The sequence below is a fragment of the Dreissena polymorpha genome, chromosome 1 (genome assembly GCF_020536995.1).
Source record: "Dreissena polymorpha isolate Duluth1 chromosome 1, UMN_Dpol_1.0, whole genome shotgun sequence".
NCBI lineage: Eukaryota > Metazoa > Mollusca > Bivalvia > Myida > Dreissenidae > Dreissena > Dreissena polymorpha.
Genome location: NC_068355.1, coordinates 156388537 through 156400946, shown reverse-complemented (window position 1 = coordinate 156400946; position 12410 = coordinate 156388537). Strand labels below are relative to the sequence as shown.

The 12410-nt window shown below is 32.7% G+C and overlaps 1 protein-coding gene across 1 annotated transcript; it reads right to left on the bottom strand.

The window, feature by feature from the left end:
• Window positions 1-653: 653 nt before the first annotated feature.
• Window positions 654-6515, bottom strand: LOC127867507 (uncharacterized). Its single transcript, XM_052408694.1, has 6 exons — window positions 6410-6515; window positions 5251-5508; window positions 4663-4802; window positions 3070-3247; window positions 2445-2498; window positions 654-1633 (listed from the first exon to the last, which is right to left on the bottom strand). The coding sequence occupies exons 2-6, from the start codon at window positions 5504-5506 to the stop codon at window positions 1575-1577; spliced, it is 687 nt and encodes a 228-aa protein (XP_052264654.1). The 5' UTR covers window positions 5507-5508; window positions 6410-6515; the 3' UTR covers window positions 654-1574.
• Window positions 6516-12410: the final 5895 nt, after the last annotated feature.

Below are 12410 nucleotides of genomic sequence, written 5' to 3'. Positions count from 1 at the left end.
TAATGCGTATTTTAAATTAACAAATTTTAATTTACATATTCGGCGTGAAAACTTTGTACTTTCCGTGTCTTCTATGACTCAATCGGGACCTTGGCCTTTTTACTGCGAATTTATTATGGCCACTGGTCGTGATAAGAACGTCTTTTAGTGCTTCGAAAGAACTAAGCGATCAACAGAGTATTTGTTCGCATGTGTACGTCTGTACTTAACGCGTTGCTTCGTGTATGTTGCGCATTGATAGAGACAGTGCGGTGTTTTAGCCAGGACGCAGTAACAACGCCGAACTTTATAATACTTATTTTTTTTTAATGACAGTCGCCGTAAGTTCGCTAACTTTGGCGTACTAAACGTCTGGACAGCGTCTTCACTACATATTGTCTTATTTTTCAATAAGAACGCTGAAATTAAACTTAATAAGAAAATTCACTTGAGCAAGTAGAAATCGTGCTTGTCCACGTTTCTGCAAGATTGATTCTAAAAACCTACGCGCAAGTTTTATGTAATTTGCGTTACACATATGGGTTACCAGTTTTGTTAATGATAAGTGGACCTTAAAAACACAGCTATTCCAACGTTAAGAAAACCTCACGAAGATGTCGTGAAAGAAACAAATGAGCCATGTGCGGCAAATGTTGAAAATAATTTATAGCTCTATAGGCATTTACTTTTTATGATTCGCATTTGAATTTTTATTAGAAAACATCAAATATATATCGACATAAACACTATCTAAAACAAATATAAAAAATATAATAACATTTGTCACATAGAAATCAATTTGCAAAGAAAAGTCGATAATATTCTTGCGTGTATCTGTTCGTACTTGCAGTACGTTAGCCGTTGTTTGAGATTATCCTAAATGTTGCAGTTTTCTGTATATAAAGTTGCTAATCATATGTTCAGACATGTTAACTGAATAACAAAAAACACATTACAATTCAAGATGTGCATAAAAGTATTGCAGTTAAACAATACCTTACAATAATATTTTAATATGTGGTGATCTTTCTTAAAATGTATGTATATTAACAAGTGTCAAAACATAATTAATTCGATACTTAGAAGTAAAACAAAATAATCTTTTATTTTTAATTTAGTCATCCCTGAGGAATTAGAATTTGATTGAGCAAAAAGGACATACAAAATCTGTAGAAAAGTCGCACAAGCACAAAATGCTTGATTTAAAATCATAAAAATATCTTTGCATGCAATAATTTATCGGTTGTCATGCTTAAATCCACTGAAATAATCCGATGTGAGGATCGAACCAAACATTTATGTACATATTTTAATGTACACACACATTTGTAGATTATATCAAAGCGATAAGAAATTTATGTGGTTTTGGTTGACTTTTGTTTTTTACTTGAGGGCATTTTCTACTCTGCAAATTGGTGTGAAATTTTCTCTAAATATAAATATTCATCAGTTTAACTTTCAACATGTCATGATTTTTTTTTAACTTTACAATTGCAATAATCAATGTTATCTAGGTCTTAAAAAAGCAAATATTTATGAAAGCGTCAGTTAAATAAGATGTACAAAATAATACCAACACGCATTTAATTAATTAACTACGCAGCAGCTTTTTGCCCAATGCGTCCCATGTTGGAGAATTCGGCAGCCATTTGGACTGAAAACATACAAATTAAAATTAATTGATGGTGAGTTGGTACCAAATTACATTTACAATTTCAAATACGCCGACTTAAATATGTTTACCCTTACGGGATTTAAGCGCAAAAGAACAAATATCTAGTTAAGAAATAATTGTAGTTTTAATTTGTAGGGATTTTACCAAGATTGTATAAGAAGAGTTGTGAAAGATTATGATTATATCGGAAAAATCAAACATTAGAACTATCATTGACATACTGCTCGCATCTCGTACTCATTTACGGAGTTCTTTTGATGTTTTGATTTGAGCCTAAGCATACTAATTTTAGTGCGCTGCGCCACTCGTGAAAATATATTTTCTATGATCACGAGTGAAATAACAAACGATCTTACACTGACATGAACACATTTTCTGTTTCTTTTATGCCCCTCTTTCAATAAAATAATTAACAGCTGTTTCCCCTTCGCTGACAAGTTACCGTTTCTCCCGTGGCGTGCCTCAATACATTTCAAAACACAAAATGACGTCATTAGTGTGACGAAATGACATCATAATACCAGCGAAATTCTCCAGTTAAACTCTTTTACAATGTCATTAAACGGTGAAAAAGCATAAAATTAAAATAAAATTTGTTAGATTCAGTGGAAAGTCGATTTTAATTCACGCGTGATCATAGAAAATATATATAAAATTATTTATGATAATCTAGAAATAGAAAAAGGAGTTCCGAAAATTTGTTAACAGTTTGTTTATTTTCACTGCTGTTATTTCACTGCAATAATGTCATATTTTATAATTAGGTGTAAAAGAAAGGGTTTACTTTTACCTGTGAAAATAAATGGACCGCCGTGAAACTCGTTTACGTCAATGAAGCCATCGTCTGAAGCAGATCATAAATAATTAGTTTAAAAACAGCGTTGAAATTACGCTGATACTTAAAATGAATGAGCGGTGTGTTGTTTACGAATAAGCTATACATCAGTGCAGTTCGGGGATGGTTGAGCGGTGTGTTGTTTACGAATAAATTATACATCAGTGCAGTTCGGGGATGGTTGAAAGTTAAGAAGATATTTTTGCGGTTTGCGTTATGTCGTCACTTAAAAGGAAAACATTTAATATTTTCACGAGCGACTTTGTTTTCGCATCAATTAAAATTTACGTTTTAAGACGTAGTTTAGAATTGTAATTGATAAGAGCGATTATTTACGATTTTATTGTCAACATTTAATGTTCGCACTTTTAAAACACGCACGTGACTAATAACGCGGATAAAAATTTAAATAAAAATTAATTTAATATTATAACAAATATCCTCTTTATAGATCTATATGTGATTTAAATAAATCAAAGATATTGGAATTTATGTAACATATATGTTTCCATGTTTAAGCGCTCAGCACAAAATAAACAAAAACTATTTAACTTAAAACGCGAATATATTGGCATCAAACCGTTAAAGTCAGAGAAGTCAAATGTCTTCTGGGCGTCTTCCACAGGCACGTTTTCTTCTGCTGCAAACTCGTTCACAGAAATTCGCTTATCCCCGTCGGTGTCATACCGTTCAAACTCAAAGTCGGTGGCGACAACTTCGAAGTATGGGTTGCCCACGTAGGGGTTGTTGGACTGCATCTAAAAGTAAACACACTAGTAAGCATAATTGTGTCATATCTTCAAAAATACGTTTTGAAATACGCTCATAGAATTGACGACAACACTTGCTTACTGTTGTTGCCCATTGAAGAATTAAATTACGTTAAATGTTCAAATTGTGTATAGATTGTTCGTTTCCATTGACTTTTCAAATGAAACTTTTCGATAAGAAAGATTAGCAAGTTTCTTATTATTAGTATTTATAGTCTTATAATCACTGTTCTTAAAGTCTTTGAATGCCCTGTTAAAATCATATTTAATCTGTTGCTGCCTATGTTTAATCGATTCTAAATTATTGCGAGATGTGGGGATGTACTCAAGCTCAGAATATTGAGCGAGTCCAACGCAAAATATGTTTATGGCTCTTAAATGTGAAAGCGTCCATAAACTCAAATGCTTTGTATACCGAAATCCTGATATATATATATTATTTTTTTCTTTTGATATTAACGCGTATAGTTCAATATTTCGTTAATTTCTGTAAGTGGAAAATCGTCTAACTGTATTTAAGGCAAACCGTAGACAATGATTCAAAAGCATCTGAAAACCTTATGTCAAAGTTATGGGCATCAAACTTTCGGAATCATTTTAAAGAATCACGTTTTAATCACGTATGATCATATCCGGAATCTGGTCATGTTAGCAGCTTTTTTACAAGTTTGCGCCATTGATAACAATTATTTTTTATTTCAAAATGGCGAACTAATGTAAATGGCACTATTTCAATTTCCATTTTCGAAAGATCCGTTTATTTGGACAAAATTTACAATTCGAAATATAGAAACATAATAGCAAACTTGAGATTGTTCTCTCGTGTTCTATTTATAGTAACTGATTGGCGCCAACACATTCCAAGAAATGAAAGAATATGTAAATCTCGTTTACTTAATGAAGTTAAATGTGAGCAATATATTTTTCTAATATTTTCTTTCAAAGATAATTTTAGACAAATACTTATAGCCGATGTTTACCAAACAAGGCAGGTTAATTTGTTACAAGTATTGAATGAGAACGGAAAATTTATTTTTTTAGTACGTCAAGCTATTTTCTGAATTAAGTTATTTAAACTCAGAGCCAAAATTATATAATTTATGAGGAAAAATGTGTGTATACCTGATTCCAATAAATTGCGGATCTAAACAATCCCTTTACTTGTTAAAACAAAAAGAGCACTCTTTAAATCTTCATTCTCCCGAAAATCCATATTTTGAAAAACAAAATGCATAATATTGTTGAATAAGGAGCGTATATTACATTGTCAATAAGGCATTTGTATTGAGCATATCGTATCAAAATGATAAAATTAAACACATATTTATAGGTAATTAGACGGTTCATTGTACAATACGGAGATATATTTTGACGAGCTTACAGTTTTAAGTCATATTGTTTACCTGCCCCTCGCACAAATCGCCGCATACGATATGGCAGTGAGTGACGTTCGCCCCAGGTCTGCTCTGTTTCTCGCACCATCTCGGGCAGATCACGCTGCATACGTTAGTTACGCCGCGAATTTGAGCCGGAAGTTTCGTACCTGGCGAAATATTGATCAAATTTAAAAAGAAGCCCATGTACTTTGTGTATTTATTTTCAGCTTAAAATGATCGCGTGCCCGATTGTTACGATAATTTAGTATGTATTTCATGAAACTGATCGAAGACTTGTATAAGTGTCAACAGATTTGTGCGTGCATGATTATGGATGAATCAATAACAATTCGATTAATAATGCGTATATGTACAACTTTGCACACACTCTTAACGAAATGGTTGGGATACAATGTATATATTTTACCATTAACATCATGTCACTTATTCGTAATATATGTCTCCTTCTTTTTTGTATCGACTATAAATCTTTATACGTAACATATTATATGCCATTGAAAATCATACTTATAAAATAGACTCCGTACGTACATGTAATTGATCAGAATAAAGAAAACGACAATGAAGACGGCGACGCAAATTATGTTCACATACCTTCTCCGTCCGTCGATGTCTTGAGATGGATGTTTTGAACAGTGTTTTTGATGGAGTCGATCAAAGAGTTTCCCGGTTTGTCCATCTCCGACATGGTTGGGATCACCGAACTTCTGTTTTTCAATACCACAGTAGGCACTTGAAGGTCATCGTGATTTAAGGGGAAGTGTGGGGGTCGGGGGAAAAACGCAGGGTTTATCACATGTCCATTTGTAAGGGAAATCAGGATCACTATCTGGGTTAATGGTAGATACATGGCTGAAGGAAATAATTAAGAATTACCTGAATAACTTGAATAATAAGCTACTAAATTAACTGTGTTATAAAGTTCTAAATTAATTAAGACGAAAGTGTGAAAGGTGTGTTGCATGCAGCAACAACGCCGATCAGTAGAAGTTGTTGCTGTGGTTGTCTTCGTGGCGTCGGCGATTGTGCTGGTGGCGATAGTTTTACTTATTTGTGTTGTTGGGGCAAAGGTATTGATGTTATAAGAAGAAGTTGAAGCAGTATTAGCTCTAGTGGTAATGATGGTCAGCAAAAAAACAAAAATAATCATTGTAAGCATACAACTCTTCAAAGTATTATTTTCTATGATCACTCGTGTATTTAAATCGATATTTCACCAAACCCAACAAATATCCTCTATGTAGTGTACACTAGCCGTTTTGGCATATTAAAAAAGAAACTCAATCTCATGTGTAAGTAGTTTACTTATCGTAGTTTTGACTATTACAACATAAATATTGAAAGTCCTTACTTTGCACTCAAATATCTTCGTTTAACAAGACATAGTTACAGTCATTAAGTTTGTAACAAATAATATTATCACGAAATTTTAGTATATTGTTCTCATTGAAAATATACAAAATGTTGTTGTCAGATTAAGTAAGCATCGATATATTAACTCATAATCGAATAAACTTCGACTTTATATACATGACCATATATGTGTCGTTCTTATGTTTGTTTAAGAAACAATTGGCCGACGCCCTCGCCATTAAGTCATCGAATCCTAAATTATATCTTAAAAATACTTTTCAAGGAATACGAAAAATATTAACAAACACTGAAACTTATAAAAATGCTGTTAATTTGATTCCGAACACACACACATATAAATTTATTTATTTATTTATATATTTATAACGAATTATCTCACCTCAATCAATAATGAGTAACTCCTATTATCTGTGTGTCAAACTTGATTTCTACACTAGACAACAACATATGAATTCAATGTGCAGTTAAAAGTAATAAATAGGCCCATACAAAAATCACGCGTGTGGCTCGTAATTAGCATATTATGCAAGACATCATCGTGCAGCCAAGAACAATAACGTAAACTTCATTCGCCGAATTTCGCTGGCAAGTAAAGCGTTTAAATAACGTATGTAGTCACGGTAAGACGTCTTAGGTCGTTTGCATATTTTTATTTTAAATATTTTGTAATTACTAAATTGTTTACAAAATATGACATTGCGCAAACTATTAATCAAGTTGAACACGAATAATCACAATCAGTGTGAATTAAAGATTTAAAATCAAACATGTTCGTGACTGAAACGTCAGTTGTTTAACAAATTATTTCCAAAAAACCCTCGAACCCTCCGAAACCCTCGGAAGGCCAATTACAAAATAACAATATAATTCAATGTTTTCCTCAGGTTACCTGTCTTTCGATTAGAAAATTAAAAAGTGATCAAGTCGCCACGAATATTTACAGTGCGACAGACAGGGGACCGTTGCCTTCAATAAAGCTATAGGCTTCAAATAACCTCTAGCTATTCGTCACCCCAAGGCCCTATGTGAAACGTCCACCGCCTTTTGATTCCATTTGGATTACTTGAATCACTTGAAATAGTGTTTCCCTGTTTATGGTTTTATTTATGCAGTGTCCGACAAATTTCTTATTTTTCAGGTAGCCCACTGGGCTACCAATAAAAATATTTGGTAGCCCATAAAATTTTCCTACAAAATGATAAGAGGCAAGTCTTCATCTTTATTTTATTTCTTCATTTACATGTACATAATATGTATACATACATATACATAAAACAGCAAGTAGTCTGATGTACACAGTCAATATCGTAAATTAATGTTACAGTACAGGCACCGTGTACTTAAATGTAAATGTACCAAAGAAAATCATATACTACATGTAGATATTACATGTATGTGCACATGTATGTGTACTTAAATTCGGACAGCACGTTAAGTCGTAACGTAAATAAAGCGTTTAGATGATCAATACGATTGACTCGTATGGTGTTAATCAATGCAATTGCCCTTTCTAACAACAAATACCGAGTTTCAAGAAATCAAGAGTATTTAATCATTTATTTACTTGTGTCCGACTTAAAGTACTGTCCGAATTTACGTATTGCATCCGTATGTTACGACACTTGTGTGCAGTCAGTATACAATACAATAATTGTTTCAATAATGAAGGAACTGATACAGCGTAACGGTAACGATACAGCGTGTTTACATGATATTTTATTAAGAGAAAATGTCAATGCCAAATAATTCGCGAGATACCCCGGTACTTTAGTTGAAATTCACAACGAAACTTTTAATGGAAATTAAATGATCTCAATGTTGTACCCGCTACGACATTTTTATTTACAAATAAATTCACCCACGCCAATTTTCGCGCGCTTTTTATCAGGACAAAGAAATTCATTTCTTAAATGTAGAATTTTGTAACCTAAAATAGCTGTACACAACGCGTGCAAACCGTGGCACGTTATTTACGCATGTTGCACTACAACGGTCCTGATTGGGAGCTTATTTCATCATATCTTTAAATAGATCCATATGCCGAAATTCATTTGACACTTTAGAAAATTTCAAACGTTTGTTTATGACTCTTATCGTCTATATTACCCACCCATAATTTGGTTTTAAAAATATAAATCGGACATATATGGCAGGGCTCGAATTTAACTTTTTTTCTACTTGCAAAACATTGCGAGCAGCTTTAATACCAACTCGCAAAATCAAAAACATTCTCGAAAATTTTGCTGGAAACATAATTTAAGGTTTTTGGTTTTTTACTCAACGGTTAACTTTGCTTTATCTTTCGTATTGTTATTTACGCCTGTGGGCAAAAAGAAACTAGTTATTTTTCGCTTCGACACCATATGTCTGTTCAAGTTCAATGAACACGTTTGAATTAGTAGACTGTTTAACGTTCGCTGTACCAATACCATCCGCGTATCTGTACTATAAGTATACCAGTCTACAAACAATGTGCGGGCTTCCGCATACGGGTATATGGACGTTCTATGACCTACGGTTTAGCGTTCAGAACGTCGAGCATATTTAGCAATATAACTTCTTTTTTTTTCACTATTTCTTTACTCGCAAAAAATTACTAGTGGCTTAAAACTTAACTCGCAATCCGTATTTTTCACTCGCATTTTGCGAGTGTGCGAGTGTTAATTTCGAGCCCTGTATATGGGATTATTGATTAACAGTCGATTAATCCAATTATTAATTGACAATGCAAACTAATTAGCAGGTGTTGACCGCGTTCACAAAGTTGTCATTAATATTCATTTTCGGTTTCGTTACCGTTTTGAAGAATCCGCTATTGTTTTGATTTATTTAATGTTTTGCGTCCTTGGATATTTAACGACATCAAAAACGTTGTCGCTATTACTCATTGTTGCGGTTAACGAAGAATTCCAAAACTGCGAAATGATGTTGCATCATGTGCGCCAACAATCCAACCGGCTCTCATTATATTATTAGCAGACGACAAATGTTGATTCTGATTGGATGATTAAAATACACTGTTACTGTAAATTTTATGACTGTTTATGGTGATGCTTGTATTATGTAGTGATTTGTATAGCTGAAAGATTATCTTAAGTACACTGGTTGAACATCTTTGTATAAGTTGTCCTCAGACAGACATTAAAACATAAATACTTATAACAAAAAGACGTATTTGTTATGTTAATGTTTTTAATCATAATGCTAAATAAATGTAATGAATTTTACAATTAATTATATTTTTTCTAAATGTTCAAGAGATGTTGTTATTATGATCTTTTGTAGTTGTAAGACAAAGCTGATATTTAATGTTGTATTTTTTACGAAAATATCTGTTATGTAGTTACTTAATACACTCAATATTAGCACTTAAGTTGTTGTTTTTCATTTTGTAGTATAGGTATTTTGTTTGTAGGTATTTTTCTTTGTATAAATAATTGGATCTTTTTATTGTTAAAAGAGATCTAATTAAGTAACAAAATACAAAAAGTAATCGTGTACTCACAAAAAAATGTAATAGTAAAAAGAATAATATACCTTTGACAATCCTATTGTCGAAAGTAGGTCGCAGAGATGAAATCTCTGTAGTGTTCCCCGCTCTGGATGTTAGCCTCGGTAACAGTCATTGGGTGGTCGTCAGATGGCGGCGTCCCTTTCGAATACACATCTTGTCTTAGTATCCCGAGGTTTTGTAATACGTCACAAGCCATGGTGATGCGACATGCCCTCGTCTCGTCCACCCTCAACCCATAAACTCAGACAAGCAAATCTTCGCTTAAGAGCACCGAAGGTCTGTTCTATTAGAACTCTAGTCTTTGTCAGAGCTATGTTGTACCTAGAGGTATCATCATAGTCATAACTGGTATATAGTTGCGAACAAATAAAATGTTAAACTATTTAAGATTAAAGCATATACAGCTCATCATCAAATACATACAAGCAATAACGAAAACATAAATACCCATGCGTAATAATAACAAATATAAAACAGTGTACACATATAGCTTAAATCACATATGCTAATTTCTGAAATATAGCCGAAATGACAAACTGATGATTACATTATATATAACTATTAGTATGTTTCTGTTCACGGCTATGGGTAACATTTTTTAAATATTTTTTCTATTCAGAAAATAACTAAATAAATGAACTGTTTTGTACGAGATTAAGACGAAGGACGAAGATGGAAAGTTGTCTCCCTTTTAATGTTTACTTGGCAACCAATCAACTGTTAGATTAAAGACTCTTATAAAGAAAAGTACCAGCTATGCTGTAAAACTCTCGCTTTACTCTATCTGTGTTATTTTCTTCAGCAGGGAAAAGTATGAATTGATTCATATTTCCACACAGTGCATTTGTCACACGATTGAGAATTCGTCCCAGCTTGAGCAAGGTGTTTACACTGATTTAAAAAAGTTCAGTCAAAATATCGACTTAAGTATGTTCGTGATACTAGGCCAAAGTGAATCGAAAACCAACAAGCATGTGTTTTTGAGTACGTCAGCATAATATCCTTTTGATAACAATGAGTTAAGTAGATTTAAAAGTTTAATAAAAACATTTGCTTCAAGATATTTTAATTTGCGAACACGCTTCAAATAATCGCGAAATAATGATGTGTGGAAAATTCCATTAGTTAAATGCCATTTAAAAGAAACATTATATTTTGAAATTATATCAAAATACTTGTTAACTTTAGCGAATATACGTCGAAAGTTATGATAAAAGAAAATATATTGTTTTAGCACATGAACATGCTCTGGCGTATCGTACCAACTGAGAAATGTAAATACCATAGGATGGACGATTAGGGATGTCATTTTCTAAGTTTGGAGGATGCAATTGTAAAATTTCGCAAAGCTGGGTACAAACAAATACAATTAAGCTTAATGTTTTGCTAAAAAACCAATCAAACTGTATTATTGTCAAGTGTTTCTTACATTCCACATACAACTTTTTTTTTAAGGTAAAGTGATATTATGGGCATTTTTCACTGTTGAATTGAGCTGAAAAGAATTAACTGGTCAAAAGAGTTAGTTAAAATGAGGTAACTGACCAATTTTTATCTACAACTCATCTTGTTAACAGTTGTTTATAAAAATATATATTATTTTCGATATTTTACATGACTCACCCAGTCCTCTAAGCCGAAATGATCCGTAAAACAAAAATGTGTCGTACGAACGAATCTGCATGAAAAGTACATTTAGACTCACATCGTACATCGAATCATTTCTGTCGTCAGTTGTCAAAACGAAAGTACGGTTGATATTCAAATGGAGTATTTTTCTCTTTCCGGGATATTGTTTTAGTATGTTGATGCTGCATTAACAAATATAAGTGTATATGAAGTGAAAACACCAAAAATAAACAACGGTTGCGATAGACACCTATATACTGTTAGATGCCCATAATATCACTTCAATGCATCCAACTAAGAATGACTGTTCAAAAACGTATAGTGATCAAAGTTTAGACGTACGTAATGATGAATTTAGTTTTGGCTATGAGCGAGATCATAACATTTAATTACATGAGGATTTAAATTAAATAATTGTGAAATGAATACCACGTTTTACATAAAGTACGAAACATTTGTTATTTCAATAATAATTTAAGTTTATTATAGCAATAACTCAACTAATTATTTTGTTTGTTCATGAAACAAATCCAGATAGAAAAGGACTTGTACTATATGCCAAATAATATAGTCGAAACTAACTAGCATGTTATGACGAAGCACAACGTTTTTTGCTGAAACTTTACCCTCATGTATTAAGCCCGTTTTCTCAAAGCGCTGCCAAATTATATTTTGTAACCAAAACAGAGCACCAGACAAAATGAAATTAACAAGTATATTATATAGAAGCATATTTTAAACCTCTAGTAAGATCATTTAAAACTGCAAAACAGCTATTTGCGCAACTAAGCATGAAGATCTACGTATAGTATTCTCGATTGCAAAAATAAATAAACAAACAAACCTCAGGCTTTTTGAAACACTATCGAGTGAGATTTCTGGGTATAGAATCAGTATTTGGTGTCTTTGGTGGGGTAGATCTTAAAAATGCTCCAACGGTGGGGACCAGTGACCTCCTGGTCGGTAGGTGGACACCATATACATTACACAACGGCGAGGTCTATATGTGAAAATAGGTACCATAGTATTTTTTATTCTCTATAAAACATGAACATCAAAACGAAGACAACGTTCGTGTATTTTTATATACTTTTTTCTATGTCTGTTTTAATTTTTATTTTCTAAATTATACAATTGTATACGCAAAGCACTCAATTACTGCCTACCAAAATACCAAAATAGACGTGTAATTAAGTGGTATAAAGATTAGCAAGTAAATACGTGTAATATCAGTGGA

Bases quoted from the DNA above. Each gene is read 5' to 3' on its own strand.
- LOC127867507 (XM_052408694.1), bottom strand. From the start codon at position 5,506: ATGTATCTACCATTAACCCAGATAGTGATCCTGATTTCCCTTACAAAT. The intron at 4,803-5,250 runs GTATGTGAACAT...ATATTTCGCCAG, and splicing joins GACATCGACGGACGGAGAAG to GTACGAAACTTCCGGCTCAA. The intron at 2,499-3,069 runs GTTTGATGCCAA...GATCTGCTTCAG, and splicing joins TGACTTCTCTGACTTTAACG to ACGATGGCTTCATTGACGTA.